Source organism: Manis pentadactyla, chromosome 4 (assembly GCF_030020395.1).
Source record: "Manis pentadactyla isolate mManPen7 chromosome 4, mManPen7.hap1, whole genome shotgun sequence".
In the NCBI taxonomy this organism is placed as follows: Eukaryota; Metazoa; Chordata; class Mammalia; order Pholidota; family Manidae; genus Manis; species Manis pentadactyla.
Window position 1 is genome coordinate 11,652,453 of NC_080022.1, and position 18,235 is coordinate 11,670,687.

Below are 18,235 nucleotides of genomic sequence, written 5' to 3' on the forward strand. Positions count from 1 at the left end.
TCCTGTCCTGTCCAACACCACCTCCACGTTCTTCCTCCTCCTCCAGCAAGTAGGGGCAGGGCCCTCGGTCCTTAGCCAAGGCCAGACACCAGGGCTGGGCCTACCAGACAGAGGCAGGTGCCACTGAGAGAGGGGCTCCCTCAAGACGCCAGGGCCGGAAATGCTTCCCAGGGAGGTGGGAAATGAGCCTGGTGGGACCTTGAACAGTCATGGCCACCCTGCCTGGCTGCATGGCCCCAAAGCCAGCTGCCCCCACCCCACTCCTGGCAGCTTAGCCCAGACTCAGGTGTCAGCCAGAAACTAGATGTGCCAGGGCAGGTTGGATAGGAGAACTTGTTTCCTCTGCTTTGCCAGCCTGGTGCCCACCTTGGCTCTCCCGATGCAGATTCAGCACTTGAAGAAGCAGAGAGGAGCTTTGGTCTGTACTCCATGCAGGAATCCCATTCCTGGATTTTCTGAGATCCTTAAATCCTTGAGGGACCCAGACCTCACCACCCATACTCTGGCTATGCAGCTTTGACATGATAAAAGCCACCCTTTTTTGCAACTTCTTATGGGACCAGGCACTGTGTCGATTGACATACTTCATTTCACCTTGACTCCATGAAGCAGGTACTATTATCACCACCCACTTTGCAGATGTGATAACTGAGGCTTACAGCCATTAAGTATCTTGACTAAAATTACATATATATATGTGTGTGTGTGTGTAATTACATTATATATATATATAATTACACACACAAAAATATACACACATACACACACACACACACATATATATTTCCTACTTCTGTCCAGTGGGAGGGCCTAGAAGCAGTGACACCTCAAGAGCAATCAGCACACCCAGCACCCAGATAATGGTTTCTAAATACCACTCTTCCAAAAAAAGGAACCACGATCCTTACAGAAATGGTTGATTCTAGCTCTGAGTCAGGGAAAATACAAGATGAACCTGGAGCATCTTGTATGCCAGACAGTAAGGAAATGCACAAATATAAATAAATAGGATGGGGGATGTCAAACAGGAGCTAATCTGAAAGAGCTCCTGATGGACAAAGCTAGAATAATTTGAACAACAAAATTAATAACTTAGTACTGAATTAAAACCCAAAGGATAAAATAAATAAAGATCACGTCATGTGGACAGAAATAAATGATTGATTAAATAAATGAGGGAAAGAAACACATCTTTCTTACAGAAGAATTCCAAATAACATGCATAAATATTTCATCCACAAGGTAGGACGTTTCTTTCCTCCCATTTGAGCGTGGGTTCCACTTGCTTCCAAAGAACAGAGTATGGAAAGGGCAAAATAGTAGCTTCACAGTGGGAAAGCCTGGCAGACACCAGCTTAAACATATAATCAAGGTGAACGTCACCTGTAATAAGTCACATGGCTATCACGTGCCTCCTGAGATCATATGAGGAGAGGGCCACTTCACCTCTGTGCTGTTCTTCCTCCAAACCGTAATTCCTACCCAGTCATGAGAAAAACATCAGATAAACCCGAATGGAGGGACAGACTAGTAAAATACTGACCAGAACTCCTCAAAATTGTCAAGGTCATGAAAAATAAGGAAAGACAGAGAAACCACTGCACACCAGAGGAGACTAAGGCGATGTGACAGTGATATGCAATGTGGGATACTGATTTGGATCCTGGAAACAAGAAAGAACATTAGCGGAAAAACTGGTGAAACCCGAATAAAACCTGGAGTTCAGTTAATAGTCATGTACCAATGTTGGTTTCTTAGTTTTGACAACTGGACCACAGCAACGCACAATGTTAACAACAGGGAAAGCAGGGAAAGGGGTGTACAAGTCTCTACAATCTTTGCAACTTTTCTGTAAATCTAAAATGATTCCAAAGCAAAAGCTTTATTTTCAAAAATCACACAGATCGTAAATGCCTAAGCAGAATTCAAATTCAAATGCGTCTGCCCTCCTTAGCCCACACACCTGCACCATCTCATGGCAGAAAGCCATTCTCAAAGGCTTCTTCATGGGCCTGAGCTCGTCCCCATCTGCCCATTTGCCTTCTAGGACCTCCCTCACTCATCTATTGTCTTCGCCCCGTGAACTCCTTTTGAGGAATGATGGATGCTCCTGTTCCCCCAAGTGTGTTCACATCTTCATGTACATTATTCCTAGGTCCCTCCATGCTCTTGGGGGACTTGGGTTTTGATAATTACTGGTCTCCTTAGTATCTAGCCTCCTTTGCAGCAACCACCAAATTCCACTTGGGGATCCACAGAGTTCCAAGGAAGATAACTCCCCAACCTGGCTCCGGGGATAAAACACATGACCTCAGCGTGGTCTATCAGCATACTCCATTCCTTGGCCACCAAGATCAGCCCAGAGGTAGCCATGTGACCCAAGCTGGTCTGATTAGAGAGCATCTTAGGACTTGGGCAGGGAATGCTGGGACAAAGACAATTCCCTTCTTCCATGCTGGACATGAATGAAACCCTTGGGAACTTTATGATGAAGCCAAGATCAAGGACAACAGAACAGAGAAATGGAAAGAGCCAGGTCCTCAGCGACATCAATGAGCCACTGGATCAAGCCTCGCCTGAACCTCGCATGGCTTCTACACGTCTCAGTTATGAGAACTCTGGTAGGCTGAGAAACGGTCCCCTAAAGATATCCATACTAACCCCTGGAACCTGTGAATGTTGTCTTATATGACAAAAGAAGGTGGAGTCTGAACGTGGATTTTGAATTAAGGATTCTGAGATGGCAAGATCATCCGGGTGGACCCCAAATGCAATCATACGTATCCTTATAAGAGGGTAGCAGAGGGAAGTTTGACACAGACACACAGAAAAGCAGTCAGCATGACCATGAAGGCCAGGATCGGAGTGACGCCACTGCAAACCACGGAACGCTGGCAGCCGCCAGAAGCGGCAAGGACCAATCCCCCCAGAGCACTTGTCCAGTGCCGGACAGAGCGCAGCCCTGCCGACACTGGGACTTTAGCCCGGTGATACTTACTGACTTCAGACTTGGGGCCTCCAGAACTGTGAGGGAGTAATGTTCTGTTATTTTCAGCCACCTAGTTTGTGGTAATTTTTTCCCGATCTTCAGCTGGGGAAATGAGGCTGAAGGCGGTAGACGGCAGCATCACATGGCTCAGACGCCAAGCAAAGGCGTTACGGGAGTTTATTTACAGACAAGTCACAGCAACCAGGGTCCAGGCAGGCTCTGGCCAGAAGAACCCAGACAAATACCTATAGGTCCCAGCCCCCATCAGCACCAGGGCTGTTCCCAGCCAGGCCCCTGCCAGAGGGACCAAGACTCAGGCAGCATGGAGGGAGTGGGCCCCAGTCCTTTCCAGGTATCAGAGGTCACCTGTTGTGGCCCCCATGCCAGAGGAAGAAACTGGCCTCCATCCTGGAATGTGGACATTGGGAAGCATGAGGAAAGGCTTATTCTCGATGGCAGGCCACAAAACAGAAGTCCCAGCAGCGGCTTGGGGCATGGAGTCACCGCAGACCTGTCCGGAGTCTGGGCATGGAGCTGGTGTCCCAGGCCGTGGCTGCCCATCACACAGGGGGCTCCCCCAGTTTTTTGGTAGCACTTGTGACCCGTTTATTCTCCCGGAGGTTTCGGAGGCGGGCACTGAGGCTGCTGATCTCTTCCACATAGGCCTGGGGCACCCACCCTTTCTCACCATCTGCCAGGCGGACCCCTTCCAGCCAGCCTAGGGAAACACACAGGCCAGGAGCAGCGTCAGCATCATCACAGGGACGCGAGGGCCAGGTCTGTGAGGGAACCCCTAGCCTGATGCAAGCCTTGTCTGCACCCCTGGGGCCATGGTAACATCTCAGCATCTCCCAGCTCCAGGAAGGACCCTGCCTCCAGCGGTCTTAAAGTTCATCTTTGGACCTGTTTTTCCTGACATCCTCTAAGGAGGGTATTTCCCACTCTGCCTGTCAGTCACTCTCAAGCCTACATCCTCATAAGCGGGAAGTTCCTCCTCCTGTCTAACTTGATTCCTGCATGCTGTGGTTGATCAACACTTGCATAACTTTTTCCTCTGATGTCTTGGTCATCTAGCTGCCTCCTTCCCCTCCAGCCCCATCAGGAAGGCCTTCCCAGGAGGCCCCTCTCACCGTCACTGGTCCAGGTCCTCACCGCCAGGATGTCTGTCTTCTCCAAGGTCAGCTCATCTGGCTGCAGTGCCTTGTATGTCCTGACACACTGAACCTGGGGGCGGTCTGACAGCCCAAGGGACAGTGAGGCTGTCCCCAGGGCAGGACGGGGCAGTGGGGGGAGCAGTGGGAGGAAGTAAGGGGTGGAAGGGTAGCTGCTGCTGCTTTGTGTCCTCTGTCCCTCCCTCTGCCCACCACAGCCACTCTCCTCCTCTCCTCCTCCACACAGCCCTAGGTGAATCCAGTACCTCCCAGCTTCGGTTGCTGCTTCTGTGCCCAGGGCTCTCACCTCCCCAGCCCAATCCAACACCTCACTGCTGACCTCCAGGCCAATTTCCATCTGCCTTAGACACCCATGAAACACTAATGGCCCTTCACATGCCCCCTGACCCTACTCTGCTACTGCCTCCCATCCGTACTTCTCAAATGGATTCCAGCCACATCACTCCCCCACTGATAACCCTCCAGGGCACGCTAGCTCCCTCCTGCCTCAGGGCCTTTGCACTGGCAAAGTGTTCCTCCTCCCAGGAGTGCTCTTCCTGAGATCTTTTCATGGCTGCCCTTCCTCATCCTTCAGGGGCCTTCTCTGACCACCTCCTTGGAGTGGGAAGCTCACCCTGCAGCCCAAACACAACTCCTGGTTCTAGCCAGAGCCCCTGCTTCAATCTAGACCCTCAGCTCTCTCCACCATATGAGGCTGGCTGGCTGTATCAGGAAAACCACAGGCTCTGAGGCCAGACCTGGCTTGAATCCCAGCTCTGCTACCTAGTGTGACCTTGGACAAGTTACTCAACATTTCTGAGCAGCAGTTTTCTCAGATATGAAAAATGAGTCTACCTAATAGGGTTGTTGTGAGGATTAAGTAAAATAAGTGCAAATACAAAGCCCCTAGCCCTGGGCCTGACACATGGCAGGTACTGAGTAGAAATGAATCTAACCTCCCGGCTCAGAAACTTTCAATAGCCACCTAGTACCCACTATATTAAGGTCCTCCATGATTGGGCTGCAACTGGGCTTGCGAGCCTCACTTCACACCCAGAGGAAAAGCCTCTACAGCAACAGAGCAGGTCCCGCCACACCTGCCAGCCTACACACCCTGCCACCTGCTTCCCATCTTCTGGGCGACTCGGGCAAGACATGGGTTCTAGTCCCAGCTCTGCCATTTACTAGCTGGGTGAACTTGGGCAAGTCACTTCCCTCTCTGAATCTGTTTCCTAACTTATAAAATATGCTTCTGTGGGGATGAAATGGGAGGATATAAAAGGTTTTGTCATTGCCAGTGTGCTGTCTGTGCACGTGGGGGTCAGTCTGGCCTATGTACATCCTGCCCGGCCTTCAGGTTCCCACAGATCCGCCCCTGACTGCCCCAGACCAGTTGATCTCTCTTCCCACCAGCCCTGCTGGCAACAGGACACCCAGGATTGGAGGAAAGAGGGAGAGCAAGGAGGTACCCAGCCCAGGGGAGGTGGGCCCGGTGGGCGCAGGGGGTGGGAGAGCCGGCTGCTACCTTCGCCCTCACTGATGACCTCCTTGTCCTCCTGCGGGCTGGAGGGGCACATGGCTGAGATCCATCGCCGCTTCTCACTTCTGGGGAGGGGGAGGCTGAGCTGTCACAACACGCAAAGGGGAATCTCCCAGGGCCAGGGCAGTGAAACCGGGGCTGGCAGAAGTGGGTATGAGGTACAGACGCGCGACCCAGGTCATGATTCTCTGCCCCAGGGCCCACCCCACAGCCCTGCTCCCAAACCTATGCCCCACCCAGCTTTAAGCCGAAGAACAGAGCAGGCCCAGAACCCCATGGGTGCCAGTTCTGCCCATGTCCTGCCTCGTGCCACCATCCTGAAGGCAGAGATAAAGGGTCTCGTGCCTGCCTAGAAGTCCTCTCTCCCAGACCCAGGCCCACTCACTCGGTCCGGGCCCTTAACAGGAACTGGTGCTTTGCATGTTGCCCGGGGAGGAGTTGAAGGAGGAACACGTGGCCAGGGATGCCCTGGAGCTTGAGGCTGAGGTCCTTCACCTGCAGCTCGGCCATCGTGGCATGGACAAAAACAGCAAACTTCCCCAGCCTGCAGGACCAGGAGGCAGGGTCAGCCAGGCCCTACCCTCAGCACCAGGGCAGTCCTGACTGGAGGCCTGGAGAAGCGGTCGTCTGCCCATAGCACCTCCCCAGGGAAATCTGGCTCCTCACCCTGCCAGCCAGCAGTCCCCAAGGAATTGGGAGCTCTATTCCTGCCAGCACAGCGGGGCAGGTGAAGGCGATGAAGCACCAGCCCACAGGCATGATTTCAAGCTCTCTCTGAACCTCTGCCCTGTGTCCCCATTCCAAAGAACCAACTGGGAAGCATCTCTGATGGGACTTCTAGACCACTTGGGTCTCACTCTTTGATGATAGAGAAGCTGAACTGTGTCTCTTGTTTGCCCCTCTACCCAGGGCTGGACACCACCTGACTCACAGTTTGGGTCCCATAACCACTTGCGGAAAGGGAGGGTGAGTGGGCGGGAGGGTCAGGAATGTTCTGCAGGTCCTTCGTCTCAACCCGTATACAGAGCTCAGTACCCCTCCCTCCAAACGGGTCCCCTTCACTGCTCCCGCCTCCACCAAGTCGTCCAAGAGGAAACCCAGCTGTCATTCTCACCCCTTTCCTCCCCCTCCCCGCACACCCAACCAGCAGCTCTGTCCTGTCTGTGTCCTCATTGTCCCTGGAAGCCTCTTATCCCCAATACCCACCACTTCTGGAGTGTCTCCTCTCTCCGGGGCGATTGCCAGAGCTTCTGCCTTCCTTCCAGTCCATCCTTCAGATCAGCCAGGAGTAAGTGTCCCGCTCTGCCTAACTCTCCAGGCTCCCTGCTGCCCTCAGAAAGCCCCACCTCTCTACCATGACTTCCAGCAGCCCAGTTCCCCTCTCCCGCCCTTCTCTTCCACAAATCCAGCCACACTGGTCTTCATCATCCCCCAGATACTCTGTTCTTATACCTTACTGTGTGTGACTTTGCTATATCCCCTCAAATTCCTCCTCTACCTGGAAGACGACTTATTCTTCAAAACCCAGTTCAAATGTCCCTTCCTCTGTGAGGCTTTATGGATTCCCACCCCCACTAAGGGATGCTATAGTACTAGTACAGCCTTCCATCAAAACCCTGGCCAGGTAGTTATCAGGTAGTATTTTCAATGTTTCTCGAGCTCCTGCGAGCACAGAAGAAGTCTCACTGATCTCTACGTCCCCTGCTCCCATTGGAGGATCATTGAATGAACAAACAAACCATGAATAAACTCTTCCCATCTTATGCTATGAAATAAGCATAAGAGGCCTGTCCTTAAGGCTTACCTCATTCAGGAAATCTTCTCCCTCATCTCAAATGTATAGTAATCATGGCTAATACTGAGTGAGTGTTCACTATGTGCCAGGCACTGTGCTAAGTTCTTTTCATCTTTTGTTATCACACTGAATCTCCCCATAGAGTCTCTTTTGTATAGATGGGAGACAGGATACTACAGTAGTTAAGAGCCTGGGATCTGGCATCAGACAGACCTGGCCTCCTGGCCCCTGCACAGTATGAGGTCCACGATTTTGAGAATAACAATGTAGCCTACTTCCCAGGGAGATGTTTAGAGGATTAAGAGAATAATGCTCATAGCATGCCTGGCACAGAACAGGCAGTCGGTAAATGTTGGCCATTGTCGCTATGACTCAGGGCAGAGCTGGGGCTCCAGGGTTGTGCTCTTAATCTCTGCCCTAATTGGCTTCAGCCAGAGCAGTTTAAGTCCTCTGCACACAGTCCAGCCCTTGAGTCTCCTTCGGGATAATGGTCTTGCCTCATATCTCTGCCTTTCCTGGGGGAGCCTCTGGGGCTCTGAGTGCCCTGGCAGCACAGCCTGGGCACAGGTAAAGGCTGGGGCTTCTGGGCCCCAAGATGAGCTGGTTGTGAGCCCAGTGGTGGGCAAGAAGGGAACCCGGCCCCAATTTACACCCTCCACCCCCACCCCACCCTAACTCACTCCTTCCGCCGGGAGAGCAGCAAGCAGTCATTGAAGAGGTGCAGGTAGACCACTTTGCTGGACAGCTTCAGCTTGGCCGGGGGCGCTGCGGGCAGGGGTGCCAGTTCCACCAGCTCCCCATGCCGAACCAGCCAGCGGGCCTGAGAGATCAGCGGGAAGATCTGAAAGAATGGAGGAGGCAAGGGGGAGGGCAGGTCAGGCTGGGGGCAGCAGGGCAGAAAGCGCTGGACAGGGATGGGTGGGTGTAGGCAGTGATGGACTGGCATGCAGCCCCCAGGGCAGGAGGAAACAAGAGCTGCCCCTTTGTGTACACCGGCCCACCAGCTATGGGCATGCACCTTGCCCTCAAAGTGGATCTTCTTGCTCAGATGGATGAGCTCCTCTGTCCTCTTCATGGTCTGCACACTGGAATTGCACTCCTGCACCAGCTGGGGAGGCCGTGGTGGGTCACCAGCAGCCCCCCAGTCCTGGCCCAGCCTCAGGCTCCCACCTGGGGACCAGCAGCTCTGATAGCTGGGGCTCTTTTTAAAGACACGCTGGGGTTCCTGGGAGGCTCTGGGGAGCCAGACGGCTGCTGTCCCGCCCAGCTCACCTCCTTAAGGGCGTTGAAGGCCTTGGTGGCCATGTCCTCATGTTCAGAGCCCTGTGCTGTCCGCTTCAGGATGTTCTGGAGGGGGGATCAGTGCATTGAGGCAGGCTGCGACCTCCACCCATGACCCTGCCCACTCGTGGTGCTCAGCAGGGGTCATGGCGGCCCGGCGGCCTCTCCCTCGCCCAGCCCTCACTGTGGCCCGGACCCTCCAGGAACCTCCACCAGCATCTTGAGGCGGGTGATCCGCTGAAACGGCAGGATGAGGAAGGAGGTGAGGGGCAGACGCTGGCACACAGGAGACTCCTCCAGGCGAGCCAGAACGCCGGGGAATTTGGGGTTCTGCAGGCTGGAAAATGGGGAGGGCCTGGGGTCACAGATGGGGTCACGGATCCCATGAAGTCCTGGGCTCTGTGTTGGTTCTTCAGCCTTCTCAGCACAGCCTTGCTGCCCTTTGGGACTGGGTCTAGCCTCATCCTGGTCACAGAGCCCTGTTCAAGACCCCTCCCCTCCCAGGTCACCCTGCCTCACCCAGTCCTCTGCACCTACTCCTGCACTCCTCCTATCCTCCCCCCCTTGTCAGATCCCCAGCCCTACAGCAGGCGCTGGTAGGTGCGCTCCTGGTAGGCCTGGTTGGTGACGTAGGGCAGGTAGACTCGGCGGAAGGCCGGGCAGTGGTGCAACACAACGTCGCACACGCTGAAGCGCAGAACATCTGCCTCTAGCCGCTGCTCCAGGTCCTGCAGGAACCTGAGGGGGTCGGGCAAGGGGTCAGCAAATGGTCAGGGCCGAGCGAGACCAGAGACCTCGGCGCCCAGTCAATCGCAGGCTAGGTGCCGCCCCCGCCTGGCACCCTCACCTCTCGCTAGTGCTCTTGACCTCGGGCAGTTTGGAGAACAGCCACTGCTTGTCCTGCACTCCCAAACACTCGTTCAGCTCAGCCGATCCTAAAAAGTGGCCCACGGCCACCGACAGGCTGTGGATGTATGAGGCTTCAGACGTGATCAGCTCAAACTTGGCCTGCGGGAGGGCGGACACGGGGCTGAAAGGGCCGGACCCAGCCCACGCCGGACGCCCAGCGCCGCTCAGCCTCTCCACGCTGCCTGCTTAGACAGACTCACCGGGTGTCCCCGCCCCTTCTCTAGCCCCACCCCTGGTGATCTGGTGCCCGGCGAGATTCGGGGACCCGCCTCTTGCGGCGCGCAATTATTCAAACCCAGCTGGAGCCCTCGTTTGCACCCCTAGCTCCATCCATCGGGTCTGGTCCTAGTCACCCGTCGGTCGGCCCCTCCTGGGGCGAGCCCTTTCGTTAGCCCCGCCCCTGACCTTGGCACCCAGCGTTTTTGCAACTGATGGCTTTGTCGCTCCCCTGTCCCTGTTTTCCGCGATCCCATCCCGATTCCGCCCCTCCTCCGGCACTGTTGGCCCTGCCCCTGCCCCTACCCTTTGGTCCAGCTCCTTTGCTCGCCGTGGGCTCCACGGCTTCTCTGTCCTCGCTTGCCGCCAGCCCCACCTTCTCAGATCCCGGCACCCTCTTTCCGCAATGAAAGTCCTGCCGGCCCCAGCCTCTTGTGGCCCCGCTTTCCCCGCTGGGTCTAATGCCCACCTTCTGCAGTTTGCAACCCCGCGGGCGCAGTACCCCCGTGGCCCGGGCCCGGCTAAATCCTGGCCCGCCCCTTCTGCTGCCCCACGCCCGCTGGCCCCGCCCCTCCCCGCCGGCTCGCACGCGCACCTCCTGCAGTTTGCAGTCGCGCAGACTTAGCGTGGCCAGGACGCCGCTGCCGCGCACGTCGGGGATATCCTGCCACAGCGAGAAGGTGGAGCCTCGCGCCGAGCGCTGCGCCCGGAAGGAGCTGCTCGGGGAGAGGTTGGCGCGCGGCGGCCCGGGCCCCTCCTCCGCGCCTTCCACCTCGTCCCCCGGGCCCTCCTCCTCGCGCTGCTGCCGCCGCAGCTCGCGGGCGCTGGCCACGTCGCTGTATTCCTGGTAGAGGACGGCTGGGCGGGGAGAGGGGCAGGGGAGGCCCGTGGGGCGTCCGCCAGCCCCGCCCGGCTCCTCCCCGGCTGCCCAAGATCCCGCTTCACTCCGTGAGCCTTTCCGACTGCTCGGATAGCGGGACACCGTGCATTCATTCATGCACTCATCCTGTACCGTTGCTTGAGCTCCCACTACGTGCTAGCCCCTGTGCTAGATGCCGAGATTCAGTTCTGTCTCCCACAAGACCCTACCTCTCAACTCTACAAACCCCAGCGTCCCGGCACCCCCAAAGCCCAAGCCTCGGTGACTTCCTCCCACGTACAGTTAAGGAGGAACCGGGACTGGCGCCGCTCACTGGCGCTCCTGGAACCCAGCGCCGGCTCTTCCCGCGTATCCGGCCTAGGAAAAGGGGAGTTTCAGAGCCGTTCCTCGCCTGCACCCCTCACTGGGCAGAGCCCGGGGTGGGAGGTGGTACCTGGGCTCGGGCCAGCCGCCGTGGCTCCCGCTCGGCTCAACAGAGTCTGGCAGCGCCATACAGTCCACCCTCATCTCAACACTGCGCGACTCCCTTATGGATACTTTGCCTGGAAAGGGTGAGAGCTGAGGATGGGTGGATCCAAGAGTGCCTCTGGGAACCAGAGTGACACACTCCAGATGACCTGCACCCAGTCTCAGGTGTCGAGTGAGTGTGGGCAGTACCCAACCTGTGTCTTGCTCATGGGCTGCCCTGTGGCCCAGAGGAGGAGCCGGTACCTTCCTGAGCTGCTCCAGTGCCCGACCCTGGGGTCAGGGCCCTGGCTGCTGAATTCCGCGCCAGGCGCAGGGAAGAGTGCAGCCGGGTCATCAGCTCAGAGGCTGAGAAGCGCCTCCGCTCTGGCCCTTCGAGACCCGCTCGTGTGGGCCCAGCCGGCTCCAATGGCCCAGGCTCCTCGGTGTTCAGGGCCTGCCCTGCTGCCTGGCCAGGCTCCAGGAAGACAGCATGGGCCTCCCGGCTACCAGGGGCCTCTTCACGCTGGTACACCCGCATCTTGCGCCCTGCAGGGAGGTGGAGTGAGAGCGCAGGCTGGCATCCACTGGGGTCTCTCCCCATTTCCTCCCACTGCTGCCCTGGGGCCCCGAGCATCTGAGGGATATGCCCATGGGAAAGGCTAGTGCTTTTGCCAGGATCTGTTCTGAAGAGAAATGGAACAAGAAGAAGAGTAGAGAGTGACTGCAGTGAGCGAAGGATGGGCAAGGGCCAGGGAGCCCAGGACAGCCACCCGTTTGCTGTGTAAGCTTGGACAAATCACCCATCTTCCTTGAGCTCCAGTTCCCTTATCACTAAAATCTACCACTTGTCTGCCTGTTTGGGGACCTCTGGAGCTTCAGAGTCCTAAGAGAGCCACCCAACCTCTCCTTTATCCCCCACACTGGGCCACCACCCCTCACACAGAGTGACTCACAGGCTGACTTCTTCTCTGAGCCTTGGCTGGCCCGGCGCTGTGGCTGTGGGTACTGGGGACTCCAGGGTCCCTCCAGAGCTGGGGGCTGGGCACTAGGACAGTGTGGCCAGCTGCCAGCCCTGCTGGGCCGCATCCCCCCACTGGTGATCTTGGTGTCTGGGACTCCGGGGGACGGTGGCCATAGCAGCCTTTGGAGAGGAGCAGGGGTCCCCAGGGACCAGCGGCTGCCTGGAGCCTGCAGCTCCTCTGGGGCAACAGGGAAGAGATCCAGACACACAGAGCTTGGGGGCTGCAGTGTAGGCAACTCCACAAAGGACAGACTTTCCTGCTGGCAAACAGCTACTGGGTGGTGGGCAGTGCCACGTGGCCCAGTTAGGTGGGACTGGAGGGTGGCAGGTGGCCCACAGTCCATTCCTCCTTTGCTCTGCCACCCACCTGGGCCTGCAGGGGAGAAGGTGTCAGAGCCAGACACAGGACAGCAGGGCTAGCCAGCAAGCTACCTTGTCCTGGAGGCCTGGACAAACCCTGTGTGCACACATATCTGTACATGTACACTCGCACACCTAATTATATAGCAAGAGCTAATACTTATTGGCACCTACTGAATGACAACCCAAGTGCTTCACACATATTATCTCATTTAATCCTCACAGCACCCCTGAGTAGATGCTCTTATTGTCCCCATTTTATAGGTGGGGAAAATGAGGCACAGAGGTTGTGATTTGGTAAATGGTGGAGCCAGGATTCAAACCCAGGCAGTGGGTCAGCTGTAGCTTCTTAGTCTGCACTGTTCACCACATTGTGCATTTTCTAACTCTCATGATGTGATCAGACACACAGATACATGCACTGACACACAAATCCATGTATGTCCCCCCCACACACATTTTCTCTCAAGTACACATGTGGACACACACACTTTTACAGATACACTCAAGACATTTCAAATTCACAGGTTCATACATTCACATACACTTTTTTACACAAAACATATATTCACATAGACACTTCCTCTTTCACACACACACACACACACACACACACACACTGACCCACCAGATATTTACATAGCCACTCAAGCCTTCAGGCTGTTCCATTCACACTCCTACACCAGGATGCAGACACAAACACACAGGCTCAGAAGTCCTCACTTTGGGGTTACCCAGCTCCCTCTCCTGTGCCCAGAGTTGCAGCCTTCAGTGCTGAGTGGTGCCCACACCCATGCCAAGCTGGCTGGGAGGGTCCCAGAGTGGCAGGCGGGCCACCACCCAGATCAGGCTGGGGCCTCCCAGGAGAAGGGCAGTGAGATGTCCCAGCCCCCCAGTTTGGAGTAAGAGAGGGGTTCTTCCCTAGCCCAACCCCAGCCCCAGGGTCTAGCCAGGTCCTCTCAGGCAGGAAGTCATCCCCAGGGAGCCTGCTAGAGCCTCAGGACAGGCTTAGCGATGGAGGGATCTGAGTCCCCCAGATCCTAGCCCCTAGCCCTCCTGCAGCCCCTCACCTCTCAGCCTGGGCCCGCTGCTGATGTTGTTTAGCTGCTCCGGCAGGGGAAGCCCTCTCTCTGCCCAGCTGGCTGGAGGAGCTCCCACCCAGACAAAGGGTTTGATTCATCAAGCCCTGTGGTGAGGCAAGCCATAAGGAGGGAGGGAGCAGGCAGCGGGCTGGGCGGGGGCCTGCCCTAGCCTGGCCTCACTGTGGCCAGGCGGGACAGCAAGGACACCCCCCAGGGCCTCCTCAGGCCAAAGGGGCAGTGGCCAGCCTGGCAGGGCCAGGAGACCCGGGAGATAGAGACCTAGAGACGCTCTACACAACAACTCAGAAACCAAGACCCAAAACACTCAAAACCAGAAAACCACAGATGCTGAGATGTTCAGGGACTCAGAGATGGAGACAGAGAGACATAGACTCTGAAAATTTCAGACAGACCAGAGACTCAGAGAACTGTGAAGCCCAGAAAAACCCAGGGAGACAGATGGACATTTTGTGGGGTTGCTAGTCTAGCGGGGGAGCCAAAAACCAATACAGTTACAATCCAGATTGACAATAGCTGAGCCAGAGAAAGCATCAGAGCAGGGTGCTGGGCTCAGCTCAACCTCAGCATTCCAAGAAGGCTTCCTGGAGGAATAGCTAACTTCCATCTGAAAAAGCCAGGGACCCAGTGCACCTAGAGAGGGAGAAAGCCTTGGCCTGAGAGAAACAGTGACAATGTCAGTGACCCTGGAAGAGAGGGACAGAGGAAGGAAGGACCCAGGGGGGTGACTGGGTCTGTGACTAGCTCCCCCCCCACTGCACAGCCCCTCAAATGCTTTCCCCACTTTCTTCATCCTCTGCCTGGAGGGGAGGGAAGATGGATGTTCCTAAGAGACGGTCATTCCTGCAGGCCCTCCCCACGGGACAACTTTAGCTTAAACCTTAAACCTCTGTCCACTGAGTTAGTCTCTCAGTCTCCTCAGCTGGTAAACAGGACATGTAAAGTGCCTAGCACATAGCAGGAGCTTTATATTTGATAGTCACTCTTCTGAGTATTATTATTAGTCTTTCTCTAGTCAGGGGGATGACTTGGGTTATCACACAGATGGGGAAACTGAGGCAGTGAGAATGAGACCTGCCCTAGTTTGTAGGAGCATATGGAAGGAGACACAGGGCACAGCTGCCCACCATAGACAGGTGTCTTTCCCTCCAGGAATCAGAAGTCCTCAATATGGAAGCACCACTTGCTTCTGTGGGCACACGTGTGCAAGAATATGCATATGCCTCTGTTCCCTTGTATTCTGGGAGATTCTGGAAGCCCGTGGAGGGCAGGGAAGGACCTTCCCACCCTTGTCAGCAAACACACAGAACCCTTGGGACAGGTGCACCCCCTATTAAAGCTTCCAAGAAGGCTGGGTGAATGTTGGGGGATTGTAGTGGTGGAAGGCTTTCTGGGGAGACCAGGCTGGAGGCAGGTTCCTGGGGGGTGTCAGAAGTGAGTCAGCCTCCACCTCTGTCCAGACCAGGGGGCAATGGGAACGGCCCATCTAGCTGGGGGGCCAGCCCTATGGCCTCCCAGGGATGTGGCCCCCTCAACCTCAGTGCGGGGGACCAAGGAGGGCAGAGCTGTGTGCACATTGTGGGTAGCTCATTTCTGTTAGATACAAAAGAACAAAACCTCAGGAAGAGAACTGGTCCCAGGGAGCAGGGACATTACCTGCTTGAGACACAATCATAAGATACTCCAGTGCCCACTAGGCAAGGGTCATTCTGGAGCCCCCAGGGGAAAGCTCTGCCAAGGTTCAAGGCCCAGTTGTATGGCCTTAGGCAAGTCACAGCCTGTCCCTGGGCCTTAACATCTCCATCTGTAAAGCAGCACCTGAGGTCCCTCTCAGCTGCCCCCTCTAGTAAACCTGTGTCATCATGAGTTTCTCTGCGGGCAGAAAAGGATGGCAGGGTGCAAGGAGGGTCCCCTCCAGTGGGCGCTACTAATCACATGGACGCTGCACCCACTTGGCAAGGCTGGCAGAGAGGCTGCCTGGTTACTGCCGTGGTCCAAGGAAAGCGCCTCTGGCCTCCTGTGCCCAGCTTTTCCCTGCCCCTCTCTGCTGCCCAGAAGAGTAGGGCCCTATCAGGGCCCCTCTGCCCCCTAAAGGACAAAGCCAAGCAGGAGGTCATGGCTGGAAGAGGGATCCAGGCCAAGCAGGCTGTGGAGCCCCAGGAGGCCGTCAGTGGGTGGGAGCCAGGATCGGAGGCCAGGCAGGCAGCACAAAGGACTCACTTGGGAAGACTGGCGGGAGGACGATGGGGTTGATGGCAGCCAGGTGGGGCCCTACCTCAGCCAGGGAGCTCCGTCCAGCCTCCGACACGGCCCAGGGCTCCTGGGGGCCCTGGGGGCTCTGGGGTTGCAGCCAGGTCCTCAGGGGGCGATGTCAGCATGGCCCCCAAGCTGGGCAAAGCAAGCTCCTGGGCATTGTGCAGGGTGGGGAGGGGGAGCTGAGGGGGAGGGAACCTCGCAGGCGGGCAGGTGGCTGTCTCAACGTGCCTGCTCCCCGCCCCCCTTCCCCAGAACCGGTTTGGCCAGTCTGGGGTACAAGAGGGGGGCTGGAACAATGGGAGTCCTATGCCCTAGAGAGGCTCTGAAGGACCCCAGTCCCAACCTCCTATAGATGGGGGAGGCACAGCTTTTCCTCCTAGGAGACAGGTCACCCCCTTTCTGGAGCTTTCCAAATATGAGACATGCTGGGGTGGAGGGGAACTTCTTGGGGCTGGGAAGCATCCTGGGAGCCTCCTAGAACCTCCCGAGCCTTGGATTCCTCCGGGACCCTGAGAACCTGCGGTGTGTGCTGACCCTCTGTGAGCCGGCTGCAGCATCCATAAAAAGGGCCGCTCATCGCCAGGCTGGGAGATGGAAATCCCGAAAGCTGGTGATGTGCCATGTTTGGTATCACCCCGGCTGGCCTTTCCAGCACCACCAATCCTCATGAATGACCCATCCTCCCCTGCTGCCTGGAATGACACACCTTACCATCTCCAAAGGCTTCCTCCACCAAGAAGCCCTCCCAGACTCTAGCCCACACTTACTGAGCCCTCAATAAACCAATCCAAATACCCAAGTAGACCCAGCCTCCAGTAAGAAGGGCCTACTCTGTGCCTGGCATGCCGTCTTCCTAAGCCTGTGAAAGGGGTAGCTGTTTTCTCCCTATACTACCGACCATTTATTTGAGCGCTCGGTAATTGCCGGGCGCTTAGTTTTAATGTGAATATGTACACAAATACTAATGCTCTTGTTGCTAATCACTCTTACTGTACACGCTCTCTGGGCCAGGCACTGCTCTGAACACTGCACACCTATTTACAGGTTTCTCCCATGAACACTTCACACCTATTTACAGGTTTTTCTCCCACTACCCGAAAGCAGTGTTCCTATGAAACCTTTCATAAACTGAAATGGTGTAAAGAGAAGAAGCAATTACCACTAATTTATATAGAAGAAATTTTGAGCATTCCTGAACCCAAAAAATTACCTTTCTTAGATTTTTATGACACCTTTGGACACATCTTGCTAACAGATGCACGAGATAAATTGAGATAAAGCACCAATTCATGAGCTCTCAAGATAAGACAGTCCACAGCTTGGGTGGCTTGATGCTGAGATGCTGAGTGTGGTTCCTGGGGAGGAGCTGGGCTCTCCACTCGGGGTGCCCGCTGCCCCTATCGTGGCTCCCTGCCAAACAAATGCTGGGCACTACTTTTGCTTTTCATAAAAGCAAAAAATCCTCTTCGGATTTCTTTCAGTTAGTGAAAACAACTCCCAATGTAGGTCTTTCATAAAGATGGAGTAACCTAACACAAACTTTTGAAAAGCAGGGGATATTCATTTAATCTCCACCATGACCTTGTGAGATAGACACTGTTACTGCTCCCACTTTCTAGATGAGGACGTGAGTCTTGTACAAGTTAAGTCACTGGCTTATCCCCTTTAAATCTCTCATCAACTCTATGTAGTCCCCATTTACAGATGATGAAATTGAGGTGTAAGGGATTAAATCACTTGCCCAAGGCCACACAGCTATTAAGTGTCAGAGCAAGTATTCAGATCCAGGTATCTGACTCCACCCCAACCTGTGTCCTTAACCACTGCCTCAACAGTGCTGCCTCACCAGGCTTTGGGGAGGATCGGTGAAAAGTGTGTGCAAGTCCAGTGGGAGGGGTCTCAGCTGACCTAACCCAACTTTTCTATTAGTATGCAGGCCTTGATGAGCATATGGGGCAGGAGGTACAGGGCCCAGACCCCAATAAACTCATGTGGCCATTCAATAGAGTGGTTAGGGTCCCTCCACATCTTCATACCCACTTGGGCCAGCCCCCTGGAGAGCATCATCACAAACCCACACTGCACAGTGCAGCTGGGGACCAGGTGCCCCTGGAGAGGTGGCGCACTGGGAGACAGGGAGAGGTTTATAGTCACCATTGCACATCCAGCAGAGACGGAGCATAGGGAGGAGGCGATGCAGGGCCAGGGGTCTGCAAAGACCTCTAACCTTCTCATCCCAGCTCTGAGGCCGACCTTGGGACCGCTGGCCAAGGTACTGCCAAGACCCCCA

General features: G+C 55.7%; 1 protein-coding gene across 4 annotated transcripts; it reads right to left on the bottom strand.

Moving 5' to 3' along the window:
- Window positions 1-3,149: 3,149 nt before the first annotated feature.
- Window positions 3,150-16,121, bottom strand: ARHGEF19 (Rho guanine nucleotide exchange factor 19). 4 transcript variants are annotated; one of them, XM_057499774.1, is made up of 18 exons: window positions 15,965-16,120; window positions 13,660-13,775; window positions 12,162-12,602; window positions 11,473-11,754; window positions 11,195-11,303; window positions 11,042-11,118; window positions 10,477-10,739; window positions 9,604-9,764; window positions 9,342-9,494; window positions 8,964-9,093; window positions 8,748-8,822; window positions 8,494-8,583; window positions 8,156-8,316; window positions 6,066-6,224; window positions 5,666-5,745; window positions 4,120-4,224; window positions 3,501-3,707; window positions 3,150-3,397 (listed from the first exon to the last, which is right to left on the bottom strand). In XM_057499774.1, the coding sequence occupies exons 3-17, from the start codon at window positions 12,571-12,573 to the stop codon at window positions 3,550-3,552; spliced, it is 2,415 nt and encodes an 804-aa protein (XP_057355757.1). In that variant the 5' UTR covers window positions 12,574-12,602; window positions 13,660-13,775; window positions 15,965-16,120; the 3' UTR covers window positions 3,150-3,397; window positions 3,501-3,549. The 4 variants fall into 4 exon arrangements, with proteins under 4 accessions (XP_057355757.1, XP_036770263.2, XP_036770261.2 ...); XM_036914368.2 differs by having other exon boundaries at window positions 3,150-3,707; window positions 5,666-5,765; window positions 15,965-16,121; XM_036914366.2 differs by having other exon boundaries at window positions 3,150-3,707.
- Window positions 16,122-18,235: the final 2,114 nt, after the last annotated feature.